Source organism: Scardinius erythrophthalmus (assembly GCF_964197995.2).
Source record: "Scardinius erythrophthalmus genome assembly, chromosome: 4".
NCBI classification, from domain to species: Eukaryota; Metazoa; Chordata; class Actinopteri; order Cypriniformes; family Leuciscidae; genus Scardinius; species Scardinius erythrophthalmus.
The window spans coordinates 46693494-46710011 of record NC_138224.1 but is presented as its reverse complement, the minus strand read 5'-3'; the positions used below and the strand labels follow the sequence as shown (position 1 = coordinate 46710011).

Here is a 16518-nt window from a genome sequence, read left to right as displayed (position 1 = left end):
CGTTTACGCCCCATCCGCATATTGGCTTTCCAAACTAAAAGTGTTTCACAAAACTAAAATCAATGTATCGTTTTTTTTGTGGATGATTAGGCAGGATGATTTTCATATCATTTTGAAGAAAAAACACTAGGCGATGACATCCATTAGTCAAAAGTCTTATTGCCACATATTTAGTATGTGTTTTGTGGCCTTATTTCAGAAACTTTAATTTTTAGTTTTTTCGATAACCATGCATAAACATTATTCTCTCAAAAATGAAAACATGTACATACATGTGGCTCACATATTATGGAAGTCCTGTTTGTGCTATATAGAGTGAATTTACACCTTTGCCATTAATATGTTTATAAGCAACTGAAAAAAGCACAAATGTCAGGGCATGTCAGAACATCTCAAGGACCCCAAAAACACCCCAGACCCCAGAGGGTTGAGCAACAACAAAAACAGCATTACAATCTTAACCAGTATTACTTATTACTAACCAGTTACACTTTATTATATATATTACATTACTACATTTACAAAAGTTTGCAGAGGTTTAGCTCTAGATATGCTACGAGACTATTGAATGCTTCATTCTGATTGGCTGACGAAAATTCTAAAGTGTGCAATTATTTCCAGTAAACGCACAGGTAAAGTAGTTCTAGGTCTTTATATATCACTTTTGCAGAATTATTTCATTTATTCAGAGGTCCTGACAGCCTACAACAGCAAAAGAACCAAAACGCACAAAGACTAAGAAAATATAACAAAGAATAGGATATAAATCACAAACCATTTCCAAGTTACAAAATAAGACACACTCATACCACAGAAATTTGTTGTCACGCTGCCCTGCTATTTCATCAGTAAAATAGTTTTGCAGCTTATGTAGTATGGGGCTGTGTTTGGTGAGGTTCAATGAGGTGATGCATGTGCACATACCCGGCTTTTCTTATTACAAAATATATTTATTGGCATTTTGTGCAGATACAACATCTAGTATATATACAAATTAAATGAACCACAGCTCTGCTTTTCTCTAACCAGAGCATGTGAGTGTGATTGGCTGGAGATTGTTTCCACCTATTGCAACTGTCACTTCTGTCTGTGTATATTTTGGCTAGTCTGGCATTGGTGTAGTGTACTCTGTTAAGAATCTTGCATTGCATCAAACTGTGCCTGGCACATATAGAGTAAGAATGTTCTAAATCAATTATATAATCCCACTCTATTTCAAGTATAGTGACCACCAGCTCTTGTTCCCAAGTATTTTTGAGTGAAATAGAGGGGTCAGAATTTAATTAATCTATTTATTCATAAATTAGCCCTTTTCTGTGAAGGGTGTCCATTTTAGAATCAGGAGGAAGATTAGAAAACTGGGCAAACTGATTTTGTACAAAATGTCTGATCTAAAAAAGCAAAAAATGTGTTTTGGGAAGATCAAACTATCTAAAGGATATAAATATTCCTTTATCATAAATGTCCTTGATGGTACTGAGACCCCTAGAAGACCAGTCACGAAAAACTGGATCAGAACATGATGGTAGTAAAGATAAATTGCTTACTCACAGAATGAAGGGAGAATTATGAGGATGACAATTCCATTCGGGCCCAAACAGGGTGTTCAGAAACTCTTGAGGAGTTGGTCCAATACAAAAGCTTATTGATATTACAGGCCCAGTAATACTGTTAAAAATTCACAGTAAAACTGTTAAAAAAGCGAGGCCCCCTTTGGGAGTTTGAGTACATTTTGCCTTATCCGTCACGTACACATCAAAAATTGACTCCAAAACTGGCCCACCAGCAATAATATCTGGCCCGTGTCCGCAGCCAGATTATTTTGATAGCGGCTGGTTCTGAAATAGATCTGTCATGACTGCAATTGTTACTCACAATCACTTCGTTGTTAGTGATTTTGCTTTCAAAATAAAAGTATGAGAACGTTTTTGCAGCACTTCGTTGTTAGTGATTTTGCTTTCAAAATAAAAGTATGAGAACGTTTTTGCAGCAATGTTTTATCTTGAAATGAATTGAGAGCTTTTAATTTAAAAAGTTTTGAAAGACATTCAAAAAGAGTCAGTGGATCGCTAGACACACCTCTAAAATAGCAGTCATGAAATGTGTGGTATGAAAAAACTAACAGTGAACCATTGAAATGTTTGCTTATAACGCAAGGCTTCAGCACCAACATGTGAACAATAAAGTTATTCCTTTTTTGTCAAATTGGATTGACAAGACAATCAGCAAACAACTAATTTCAAAGTTATTCCTTTTTTGTCAAATTGGATTGACAAGACAATCAGCAAACAACTAATTTCTTGATCATGGATGCAGAACAGCTGGGGGTGCATATGCTTATACTCCTGAAATGACAGAGTAAACAGGAGAAGGCTACATGAATTAAACTTAGTTTAAATTCAGTAACTACGTTCAAAATACATTTTGGCTATCACACTGGCTTAGTAGGCTACTCACTTAATTTGAAAACTGGCATCTTCCATCAGTCATGATTTTTTGGATGTTGGATGATATGGATGTCACTTTAATCCGCAGACAGTTCTCCAGGTTTTTATGCGTGTATATTTTTATACCAAGGATTTTTTGTATTTTTTTTTGGCCCGATACCAAACTTACTTGCCTTCCCCTGGTATAAACAGTAGCTGGTCACAAGAGCTAAGACTATGTAAACATTCACACATAGTTTGACTCTCAGTAAGAAGATCAAAGACCCCCTCACTTGAAACTATACTGAATCTAATCAATAAATTTATACCATCATTTTCACCTTGAATTCCCAATACAGTGTAGTTTACCTTAGTTTTTCATGTGATGTTATATCAGGATGTAGGATCAGCAGATCTTAAACAGATTCTTAAATTTATAATCACAAACCATCTCAGGTATTTTCATAAGCATAAAGTATATTTATGATGCAATGGTAATCGACATAAATTTGATTACACAAAGAGTACTTCAAATTAATATACTGTCTGCCTCATTCTGTAATGAGAAGCCACTTCAGATCCCAAATGGAAATTATTTCAAACACTCGACTGATGTTATGAAGTGAGTTTGGAGTAAAAACATCTAATATTTGGTGCGTTTTGCTTTTCAATGAACATCATAAGTGACTCAAACTCATAGTGCTTGCAGAGATGTAGAATGTAAACATGTAAGTTTGAGCAGATATTCACTAACACAGTAAACACTGGTCTAAACATTCTAATAATCATCATATTACAGTGTAAACACTCATATTAATTTATTTTATATTGTAATGTTTTATATTATGGAGCATAAAAACATCCTTGTGTCATACACTTATATTTAATTAGCATTGAAAGGTTGCTTACCTTCCTGTATTTAATATTTCAACATGTATTTCATGTTTCAGTCTATTTCACACACTTTCACAAACAGTTCTATTATACCTAAATTAAACTCAGTACAAAAGGGGAAAAAATATATTCTCTTTTAAATCCCTATGTGCAAGAATGTTAATATGGGCGGAAGTCAACAGCACATAATTGCCAAAATGTAAAATTAGTTGTTTTATGCATTTAAATATGATACTTTACAAATTAATGTAAAATTAGCGCCTATCTTCTATTACAAACAGGGTTCCCACGGGTCCTTGAAATCCTTGAAAGTTTGTGAATCTGAAAAAATGTTTTCAAGGCCCTGGAAAGTTTTTGAAAATAAACATACATAGAGACAGGTCCTTGAAAGTGCTTGAATTTATTTTGATGGTCAGATACACTTTTTCCACCGTAATGGTTCTGTTGTTGTTACCACTTGTGTCTATTCTCAAACTGTATAGTGCTGCGCGGATCGCGGCTAATCGCGGGTCGGGCGGGCCAAGTAATACAAACATTCCATTCCAATTAATCGAGGGTGGGTGACAGATAAATCATTATAATGTGTTGAGTTTAATAAAGACACGGAACTCTCATCACGGTAAAATGCAATGAACGTGCGTGAACGTGAACGTTTACTTTCGTTTTCAACAACGTAATTCTCTTCAGGGAAAACCAATCAAGGAAAACATATCAGGCATAGCGCATCTCACAGCAACACTTGCTATACTGAATGATACTGAATGATTCAGCGTTTTGAGCGAATCGGTTGAGTCAAAGATTCAGTTACCCATTCATAAACTGCCTCATTCTGAATAAATCAGCCGTTTGTTCGAATCGTTTGAATGAATGACTCAATGACTCGCTCATTAAGACGGCCGCCTGCCGCCTCCTACTGGCGGTTTAGTTTCATAAAGTATCATTCTTTTCAACATTCCTTATTTGTATATTCAAAAATATTTTAAATCTAATTTAATACAGTTATAATTTTTCAATGTAAATTATTTAATTTGATTGGTAACAGCATAGTGTCTTATTATTTTAATTGAATATATTGATCACATTTAAGAATTTGAAATGAAAGATGGAGCATACATTTAATAAAATTAGGGTAAAAATGCCCTTTATAAAAGGTACAAAAAAATTAGTGTTTTCAAACAGTGATGTAATGAAACATTGACAATTTAAGTTTGAAGGGAGTAAAGTCTCTGTTTAGGCTATTAAGGAAATGTAATTTTGCCAAAAGAAAAACTTTTATTTTAAATAAATGTTAATTTTTAATCAGCCTACTTCAGTGTGATATGTTAACATATCATGCTTAACACTGAGAATATGAATAATTGTAATGTGATGATCAGATGCAGATATCTAAATCAAAGAATATGGGCGGTTTGCAGGTGGATTATTTATTTTTAACAGTGGATTCGGGTGACTCAGAGTGCACCAGATTAATGAATTTATCTTTAAAATGTACAAAATTTTCTTACCGGGGGGGCATGCCCCCGGACCCCCCTAGAGGTACCAAGCTCCACCCACAAAAATAATGTGGGAAACACATTAGGCTATATGATGATCTACAAAAAAATACTAATTTAATTATCTTATTATTAAAATACATTAATAGGATTTTACCACCTCCACCTTATTTTGAGCCAGGAAAAACCCTGGATACGTTAAGTTTTTCCGCATGAGGTAGGCTACTTTGTGTTGTACATTGCCATGACGTTCACGGGCGCATGAAACTACCATGGTACCTCAACGTTTGTTGTTGGACACAACAAATGAGTCCCCGCATTAACTCCTTGAATTTGAGGGTATTGGACCTGGAAAGTCCTTGAAAGGTCCTTGAATTTGAAGTTAACCAAGGTGTGGGAACCCTGTACAAATGCACAGTGCTCACATTTATTTGTGCATCAAAAAATTACATATCAGAACAGTTTGGGAAAAAACAGGAATAGAGAGAAAAGCTGCAAGAGAGAGAGATTGAGAGAGAGTGTGTGCGTGTGTGAGAGAGAGTGTTTTTGTGTGGGTTAGTGTGTTTGTGTGTGTGTGTGTTTACTGATTAACTATGACACTGTGTGTCTTTTGTAGTGTGGATCATGGAGGAGAGATCAGGATTAGAGCAGGAGTACACAAATGTACGTATACACACAAACACACTCTCTCTCTCTCACACACACATTCACACACATATTCACTCACACATAACACTCACACTCACTGTCTCACACACTCACTTTCTCACACACACACTCTTTCACTCACTCACTCACTCACACACACACACACACACACACACACACACACACACACACACTCACTCTCTCTCACACACACACTCTAACACACACACACACACACACACACAGGGCCGGAGTGGGGCCACTTTTCAGCCCGGGAGTTTCAGGCCCAAGACCGGGCCACTTTTTCCATGGTGGAATTCCAAAATTAGCACTTTTTCTAAATTGGATAAATGAAGCAACAGTTCAGCTCGTACTATTGTGTAGTTTGTATTAATACCATGGGTTAACAAATAATGTAGCCTAAAGGTTAAATAATAATTCACTTAGACTTTAAGCAATTGCGACTTTATTTCACACAATTCTGACTTTATATTTCGCAATTCTGACTTTTTAACACGCAATTGCGACTTTATATCATACAATTCTGACTCTATATCTTGTAGTTCTGACTTTATAAGCAATTGCGACATTATTTCACACAGTTCTGAATTTATATCTTGCAATTCTGACTTTATAAGAAGCAATTGCGACTTTATTTCACACAATTCTGACTTTATATCTCGCAGTTCTGACTCTATATATCGCAATTCTGACTTTATAACACACAATTGCGACTTTATATCACCCAATTCTGACTCTATATATCGCAATTCTGACTTTATATCTCGCAATTCTGACTTAATAACACGCAATTGCGACTTTATTTCACGCAATTCTGACCTTACATCTCGCAATTCTGAGAAATAAAGTCAAAATTGCGAGATGTAAACTCGCAATTGTGAGATAAAAAGTCGCAATTATCTTTTAAAATGTTTTATTCTGTGGCGGAAACAAAGCTTCCATACCTCCTGGCCTCTTCCTCCCATCCATCCTCCCTGACGTGTACCGTTACTGTAGGGCCGGCCCAGCTATCGGTATAGGCGCTGGCGGTGCCGCGGTAGCCTACCTGAGAAAACGTTTTGGAAAAGACGGGTTATGGACCCAACCAACTCTATAGGATGGGAGGGGAGAACTCCCTCACATGGTACAACCCATGCAGAGGCTGCGCTGTCAGAATGCGGAACGTGTGTAGCCTAATGTAACTAACGTGACATTGAAATGTGAAAAAAAAAAAAAAAAAATGTCCTCGACCGGCCCAAAAGTGAAGCGGCCCACCGGGAATTCTCCCGATTACCCACTCCGGGCCTGCACACACACACACACACTGTAAAAGATCAGACAGTTTCACAATTGACCAATCGGTAAGCCCCATTCCCCTTAGTTACTGTTGCGAACTCGGACAAACAAATGGAGTTGCTAACTGTCTTACAATGACTGCTGTCAGTGTGAAAACCTTGTCTCAAGATGTTTTTGATACATTTTGGACACAGAAGGACGACCTCTCGTCGAAGAGCATTTATGTGGGACTTACATATTGCCATGGAGGGATATATGAAAGATTTTAAAATAAATATGGTGGATAACAAGTTTCATTTGGAATGCAAGCGAGAGAAGCGCATCATGTTACAGTCATCACAATCGCAGATGAACAACATCCAGGATCAACACTGTTCATATACCACAGTGTGAGATTAAATTAATGTACATTTACCAGTTTAATATGGAGAGGCACTGAAATGTAGACCTTTGTTTATGTGTTTATAACCTACAATGTACATGATGTGAGAACAGTTAGCTATTTAGGTTTGTACGTTAGCATGGACTCTTTGTTTTTAATTGTAACTTAATATGACAACCAGAAAATGAACGTTTTCATCTTTATTGGAATTGGGGTTGAATCCTTAGGGAACCAGGTTACTGCGCCAACATCACTGACAAATTAACCGGGCTTCATTCGCTGATAAATGGTCCGTTCGCACAAATCTTATCATACTTTTTAAAACGAGCTGATGAACGCACGCACACTACGGTGATTCAAAACATGAATACCCATACACATCCTCTCAGGATACCTGGAATCATCAGTGTTACTAGAACCCCAGGCACATCGTTTTACCATTTTTGTGGTATAAACACCATCAAAACGATGAAATCGGATCTTCCAATGTTTCTCTATGGCGCTGAAACCTAAAGTTGTCCAAGTTCCGGGTCCCGTGCAACTGGTTAATCTGCGTTCGAGGGGAGAGGAGATACTTTAGAGCCCTATCTTATCTGTTTGGTAACCATGGCAATTTCAGATAGAACCTCATTTATGACAAAATCTATTGCAGAATGACATTTCTTAAAGCTGCAGTCGGCAAGATTTTTTTGATCATATTCACTGAAACCGACACTATGCTCTGACAGAACAACATAATCAGACAGTTTTAGAAAAAAACCCCGCGCTTCTACCTCCACCTAGAGCCTGTTATATGTTTTGCAAAAATCCACCGCTCCCGGTTCTTCTGGTCCAGCGCAGGGCTGTGTGAGATCTGACTGTCAATCACAGTTTGTGCACACGCCACAGATCCCCCCCCCCCATGCTTCTGTAATACGAAATTGTGAAAAACCCTAAATGAACTTCAGTCAGATCTGAAATTAAGACTCAAGATAGAAAGTTTCTGTAATTCACTGATGTGTTTTCTCTCCATCAGATTCTCATCAGTTCACTCTGGATCTGAACACAGTGAATAAACTCCTCCGTCTGTCTGAGGAGAACAGAGTGGTTACATTCACTAACACGGATCAGCAGTATCCTGATCATGCAGACAGATTTTATTTATATCCTCAGGTGTTGTGTAGAGAGAGTGTGTGTGAACGCTGTTACTGGGAGATTGAGTGGGTCAGGAGTGTATTTATATCAGTGTCATATAAGAGCATCAGCAGGAAGGGATCGGGTGATGAGTGTGTGTTTGGACGTAATGATCAGTCCTGGAGTTTGATTTGCTCTCCCTCCAGTTACTCATTCATACACAATAACATAAAGACTGATCTCCATGTAAAGTCCATCAGGCGTAGAATAGGAGTGTATGTGGATCACAGTGCAGGAACTCTGTCCTTCTACAGCGTCTCTGACACAATGAGCCTCATCCACACAGTCCAGACCACATTCACTCAACCGCTTTATCCTGGGTTTTGGGTTTATTCTGGATCATCAGTGAAATTGTGTTGATGAATCAGAATAGACTGTAGAGAGATTCTACCCATAATGCTTTGAGCTACATGATAAATCAGTAACAAGTCAAGTCATCTTCATTTATATAGCGCTTTTAAAAATGTAGATTGTTCCAAAGCGGCTTTACAGAGATACAAGGATAGTTTAAAGTAACAGAGATTGTTTTGGCTATATAAAGTTAATTTGATTGATTCACTTCCGTCGCAACGATCATTAGTTATTAATTTAGGGGCCGCTAACACAAAAGGCTAACACCGTTTTAACAGGAAACTCTACACAGACTTTAAACGCGAAACCTGTGAGAACACTGATGGCGTGCACATGCGTATTCAGTCTATTGGTATTCGCGTTTGAATATATGTGCGCAGGTTTGTAATTCCCTACAAACCAAGCCTTAAAAAACTACTTGTCTGGCCTTAACATTTTGATACAGAATTTTATCACTTCGGGGTAGATACGCAAACTGAATTTTCTGTTGAACAGTGAGATGTTATAGAGTCTCTTATTTTCTCTTCATTACATTAATACTACAGTAAAATAACATGACAGAATAAATGTGTGTAATGACTCCTCATATAGACAGTCAGATCAGTGTGTGTTTGTGAGTCATGATGGTGTGTGTCTGATTTCCATAAACACAAGTATAGTTTGAGAAAAGCACAGTCATTCAGTTCTTATTGTAGTGTCATATAAATCATATTTATTATTACTATCAAAAATACCCTTCAATAAAATGTATCATTCAATAAAACATGTTATTTGTTGTAAAATTGATAAATGTCAATTTATTAATAAATGTGAAATATATAAACCCAAAGCATCTGATCATACTGTAAACAATTGATCAGTTATTCTAATATAATCCAGTTTAATTTAAATAAACCTCCTCATGAACAGAACTGATTTACAGACCTGCTGTTATTGTTAATATGTCTTATCTTGAAGTATGATTTTGGTCATATTGCCAATGACACATAATTTGAACTTTTCTTTATTAATTCATACACTGTTTTAACATGTATTTTTAACTTGTTAACAACATTTGTAGCTATTTCCATATTAATACTGTAATATCTGGTATAAATGGTTTCTGCACCCAAACATTACAGTTTTGCCTATTAGACAGAATCTCATAATCTTTCTGTCATGAATCCTGTCTTGTGTTCCCCTTGTCTTGTGTGGACTTTTGTTTTTTCCTGTTCTGTGCCATGTTTTGTAGTCCTTTGTAGTTTTTCTTGTTTATTAGTCTTCCCAGGTGTTTCTGATTAGCCACGTTCCCCTTGTTATCTTGTTTGCCTGTGTATTTAAGCCCTGTGTCTACTTTAGTCTTTGTGGGTTCTTAACTTTGTTTGTGGGTTGTGCTGTTATTTGTGAAGTTTTGAGTTTATTTAATAAATACCTATTGCACGTGGATCCTGCTTTCTCATGCTTCAACCAATTGTTACAGAAGAACCCAACACAACATGGATCCATAGTAATGGCAAAATGAGGCTTCCTGAACCACTGACACCTCGCAGCCCATTGCTTCAGCCAAAGGTTCATTACTCGAAGCTTCATTCAGCATTGCTCACTAGTGACACCTAGCTACTGTGCAAAGAAATAGCAGACAAATTAATTAATTCTGAACCAGTGTCCCCCCCAACCCCAATAAAGTAAACTGCAACAGAATAGTCTGGGGTGAGAAAAAATGTGCAGTTATTGTGCAGTGAACTGTTACTAGTTTTAGTGCAGTGTTGTGCTTATGGTACTGGGGATATAGAGGAGCAACCTGCGACACTGCAGTTTGGGGTGAGTGAAGGAAGGATTACAATCATTTTTATTGAGAAACAGAATTATTTCAAGTGTGTTGGGGTTTAGACGATTCCTCTTCTCGGACAAAATCTCTCCAGCCACAGAGGATGCAGGGGAACATAATAATGCCAGTGCCAGCTGGTATAAATGAGGACACTGATGCTTCTGTTGAGCCCAGACAGGGGAGGATCTCCTCTTTCTTGCTGGCTCCATTACCAAGAAAAAGGAAGAGTCACAAAAAGCAAACAAATCCAAAAGGGCAATCCAAATCAAAAAGCAGTCCAGATCCAAAAATCCAAAGCAATCCAAATAATCTTATATAATTAATATAACAAGACTATAATATAGCTACTATAATTAATAATTACAATATACTATAACTATTCTAACCTGATAATGTAATAATATACAGCCCTAACACATATATAACACAATAACGACAATGACAATGATAGTTATCTAACTCTGACTCTCTGACACTACAACTGCTTCTACTACTCCTGCAACACCCACAAAGTTTCGAACCCTCTTTTTCCGGAAGCGACACTCAGAACGAACTGATGACGTATCCACACAAACCGAGGCCTCATTTGTCATTAGTCACGTGATTTTCACGTTAACAACACAAGCCTCGAGTCGCGGCTTCATCTGGCATGCCCATTTTTTCTCGACACAAGCTCTGACGCCTCAGTTTAAATGTCACATCACTATGGATCCAGCATATCGTCTCTTCCTTCTCAGCCAAGGTAACTGTCCAATTGAGGAGTACGTGAGGGAGTTTTGTGAGCTTTGCCATGGGATGGACTTTTGTGATGAGCTCTTAAAGGACATGTTTTGCCATGGACTTAATGAGCCACTTTACTATCTTATGCCTGGCAATACCCCTCTCTACACTCTGGTGAGATATATTGACTTTGCCCTTTTGTGGAGTGGCTCGTCATTTACTGTGGGCTTTCTGGATGAGGAGCCCCGCAAGCTCACAGTATCCTCTAAGCCTGAGCCAATTCACATCATGCCCACTCTAATGTTGGCAACTCCAGTGCTCACATCGCTCACCAGCACATTCACACCAAAGCCTCATCCTGTCATGGCCGCTGCCGAGCCTGAGCCTCACGTCAGCCCTGCCGAGCCAGAGACTGTTCACGTCATACCAGTCGTGCCTGTGTCTTCGGACAAGAGGGCCACTGCGCTTGAGTCAGCTCTGGATGATACGGCAATTATGATAGTCGTCACAGCTATAATGTGTGTGTGTGTGTGTGTGTGTGTGTGTGTGTGTGTGTGTGTGTGGGCAGCACACACATCGGCTCCAGCCCACGAACCTTTGCCCAAGATGGCCGCCACGCCTGAGTCTCGTCCTGAGATGGTCGTCACGCCTGAGTCTCGTCCCAAGAAAATTTTGGGGAGGGGCAATAGGTACCTGATTAAGGCCTCAGAGGCCGTGCCTCCTTGGCCCCCTGAGCTGTCGAATCCACCCTGGCCCCCTGAAGCTATGTCATGATTCTTGTCTATTGATTCTTGTTATTTCCTGTTCTGTGCCATGGTTTGTAGTCCTTTGTAGTTTTTCTTGTTTATTAGTCTCCCCAGGTGTTTCTGATTAGCCACGCCCCCTTGTTATCTTGTTAAGCTTGTTTGCCTGTGTATTTAAGCCCTGTCTAATTCAGTCTTTGTGGGTTCTTAACTTTGTTTGTTGGTTGTTCTGTTCCCTAGTCCTATTTCTTTGTCTAAGTCTGTAATTTGTGAAGTTGAGTTTATTTAATACCTATTGCACGTGGAGCCTGCTTCCTCCTATGCTTCAACCGATCGTTACACTTTCATTGCCAGTTCTTAATAGTTTCTGGGCTGCAAAAGAAAAACAGCAGCAGCGTGTGAACAGGACTTTTATTTTGGTCTGGTTGTGTGATGTCATAAGGCTGTGGCGCGCTCCTGCATCTGTTGTGTATCGGCTGCCGAAAGGTTTGTGTTTTTACGCATTTAAAGTGTTTAAATCAATGCAAACTGTTCAGTCAATTCAATTGTTTTTACAAGCTAGGTACAATAAATGAACAATTCTTGAAAGAAACATTGCAATGCTTTAACAATATGATGAGCGTTATTTTGGGGAGTAAATCGCATTCCCTCACAAGTAACAGGAAAGGTGCGTCTCATTTCGCTCTCTATAACGTGAATCAGTTTTTCATTAACACAAATTCAGGCACTGGAAAGAAGTGATGAGAGAAACTGAGTTTTTTTAAAAACTTCGAGTCAGTTGAATCAATTGCTTCGTAAAATGATTCAGTGATTTGAATCACCTCATGCTGACATCACCAGCTGCTCAAACAATGTAAATGAACGAAAACAAACACCATTAATGTGTAATGACAACTTTTACAAATCAACTGCAAATGTTTTCATGAAAGTGTAATCTATTAAATTTGATGTTGTTGTGGCAGATACAAAGTCTTTGGTTCGGGTCTCAAAGAATTTCTCAGTTGAAGTTCCAGGTCTCAGAAGAATTAACTTTATTGAACAAACAACAAAGTGAGATACCAGACTTCATGTCTTATACCTTTTTCTTAATGCTAGGTACTCGATGGGCATCTGTACAGTTTGCACACATATTTGCAGTTTAATAAAGGCAAATAAATGCACAATCTAATGCTGTCCCAACACTCTTTTTTATGTCTTCGTACTAATAGCTTACAACTTGAGTAAAACATGCTTGAGAAATTTAAGGCAATCTGTTTCCACAAGGTTTCTAAATAAACTCAACTAATTACTTCTCATTTACAGTGTATAAAAGTAGTGTCACATATATTAAATATATCAAAAGAGGACATTCCTTATGTATTATTCAATACAATATATTAATTATACAATAACATTTAATAACAATCAATATTGATCATAAATATGAAATATATTTTCTTTCCGTAAGGGTTCCTTCCGTCATGACTAATCCCAACATTCCCTTCTTAACTTCCTCAATAAGATGGACATTTCAAGTCTCATCTATCCCTCAAACGCTGATTATTGAATTCTGTTGTAAAAAAAACAAGCTGGTTATTAATGTTGCAAGATGGCTTGATTTAGTATTTCATATTTCTAGGGTATTCCTCTCAAATCGGAGTCACTGTAGCTTTGTTCTTTTGTGGAAGCTGAAAAAACATGTTTAAAACACAGTTTTTATACTATTGTTTTATTAAGATATTTTGTAACAAAAATTACATATTTTGTAAGAGGCATATGAATATTTAAAGTAATATACTGTAGAATGGGTCCTTGCAGAAGAAACAGCTTTCTATGCTTGACAAACAAAATATAATTGTGCAAGATTAACAAATTCATAACTTAACCATGATTCCATTCAATGTAAATTCATTTATATCCCTTCACCATGCACACATGAAATAATTTTTAGCCTTTTATTTTTATTTACAAATATTTAAGTTTGATTATTCAGAGGAATTAGTCAAAATATGGCTTTCACCCTCCATCAAGAAAAAGTTTTAAAAAAGACTGAATAAAATAGTTTATGAGCTTTACATCAATAATATTAACAGCTATAAAAGAAGACACTCGTATAACATGTTTTCACAGAGGAATGATCATCTAATGAAGGCTTTCTGAGCTTGACAAAAATGTAATATATAATATAACTATAAATATTTAAAAAATAACAGTTACAGTTAAATATAATTGAAGTTTGACAGTTCCATTAATTATTTGAGCTGATACATGCAATATAAGACTATACAATGTAAAGTAATTTAAGATTTCCATTTACCATGTAGGCATGAAGTACTTTTTTGTTTTTGTATTTTGCAAGCATTTATTCCATATTCAGCTTTTATATCAAATAAACAAAAACTATTAAGAGTCAGTCTGTAAACATACCTTTGCCTTCCACCCAAAAAAAGTGCTTAAAGTTATTTAATTTACATCACTAGTTTTAACAGCTGTAATATTAAGAAACTTGAATGTTTTAATATTATTTGCAGAAAGAAGCTGAGACTGTAGGTCAATTCACACTGAACCAACAGATGACAACAGACAATTCATGTCGGATCAGTGTGTCACCCCGGTTGAAGAGCACCAATTGAAGAATCTCACTACTATAGTAGGTGAAAAGAAGTATGTGAAATTATTAATAATTCTGAAATCACAATATTCATATAACATTAGACAAAAAACAAAAGTATCTGGATGATCTACAGCTTATGCCAAGATTTTGAAGTTCACATCCAATAAACATTTTTTCTATCCATATGGGAGAAGATTTGTGAATGGTAATCACACAACGTGCTCTATAACTCACATGATAATGCTAAAATGGCAGCAGATGTAGAACATTCAGTTTGCATTCATACTACACACATTAATGCTTGATTATTTATTTATCATTAATCATAATTTAGTTTTTTTTAACCATTAATTTCATTCATTTTGACCATCCTTTATGCATTCGTGTAGATATTTTGGTTTACGGGTTCAAGGTTTAACGTGATGTTGCAGTGTTTTTCTTGGGTAACTTTTGATGTCTTTGTGTTTGAGTCCACAGTAGAGACATCTGAAGCACTTCCAGTACCGCTGCCTGACCTGGACAAGAATGAGACGAGGGGAGTTGAGTGACTTCATGGCATCAATTTAACCTCTGAAACTCATGAACCACAATGGAATTGGTTTCAAATAAACAGGTAAGAAAAGGGTTTTAAAATAATATATTAGCATTTTCAGTAAATGCTGACAAATGCTGATGCTTTTTTCCCTTCGATATACTGCCTCTGGAGACAGTGAAATGATTTCCCTATGGATCAGGATTAAAAAATGGCTAAAATCATTAATAAGGACAAAATAGAAAAAAGATTTTAAACTCTGATTTTACCTTGAGAAAGCCGGCCTAAAAGTTAAAAGTAGTTTTAAAAGCTTAGAGTTGAAGATGACTACTGTTATGCAGTCAGACAGAAAGACAGACAGACAAACAGAAGATCAAAAACATTCTGTGTTCCCTTTCGTTGTCACTCCGAGTTACGTCGGATGACGACGAATGGGGTTTCGCTTAGAAATCCTATCATCTTCGAGTATATAAAACGAGCCAATGGCAAAGAAATGCCATGGGTCTGCGGAATTTGCATAGCGTAACTCCGCCCCACGCAGGGGGTATATAAGGAAGTCGCGAGCAACATGCAGTTATGTTTTCGCTTCGGAGCCAAGTTGATGTACTTCACTCCACAGCCAATCCTGAGTTCATCTCTTCATTCTCTTCGAGACGAGCCTCTCTCCAAGTGTTGGTGTGACAGCGAGTTCCAGTGAGTGCACATTCCCTGCTTATCTGTGCAGTGATTTGCCAGTGTTTGTGTGTTCTCTCCCTGGTCGCTTCAGCATTTGTGGAGAAATCTCCTTTCTAAAAGAGCTTGCACGCGGCACGTCTTTTTAAAGATGCCTCGCCCGTGCACTTCTGGTTGCGGTCTATTTGTTTCTGATTCTGATGGGCACAATCGCTGTCTTGTGTGTCTGGGCTTAGAGCACGCTAAGGCAGCGTTTGTGGATGAGTCATGTTCCCATTGCGGGAACATGCCCATCGCACGGTTACGGTCGAGACTCAATGACCTTCATGGTAGAGTCCCCTCATCCGCACCCCGATCTACGGGCTCCGCGAGAGCTAGTACTTCGGCTGGCGGCCAGGGTGACCTGAGGATTACGGTGTGGGACAAAGCGCCGACTATTCCACGCTCCACACCGTCCTCTAGCGCCGTGCAACCCGCGAGTGGTTCAAATGAGCCCGCAGTACAGTCCAATGACTTGCCGCGGGTCTCATTTGGCGCTCCAGAGGAAGATTCGATGTCGATCGCTGCATCACAGGGTGGGCAAGAGTCCTTGGGAAGTGAGGATTCGGCTGTGCTGCCACCTTCGGGTGTGCCAGCATTGCCCGAGTCTGATCCCGAGATGACTGCCATGCTTTCCCGGGCAGCCGCGGCCATTGGGCTTGAGTGGTCCCCGCCACCTGGTCCGGTGCGCTCGCGGCTGGACGATTGGTTTTTGGGTGCCGCCGCTGATCCTCGTCAGCGCGTGTCCC

The 16518-nt window shown here is 38.1% G+C and overlaps 1 protein-coding gene across 1 annotated transcript in view; it reads left to right on the top strand.

Moving 5' to 3' along the window:
- Nucleotides 1-10087, top strand: part of LOC308689609 (NLR family CARD domain-containing protein 3-like) — a 35664-nt gene extending 25577 nt beyond the window's left edge. The window contains exons 5-6 of the mRNA XM_081363419.1: nt 5430-5476; nt 8155-10087. Of these exons, the coding sequence (XP_081219545.1) occupies nt 5430-5476; nt 8155-8672 (565 nt within the window). The 3' untranslated portion in view covers nt 8673-10087. The remainder of the gene's footprint in view (nt 1-5429; nt 5477-8154) is intronic.
- The last annotated feature ends 6431 nt before the right edge of the window (nt 10088-16518 follow it).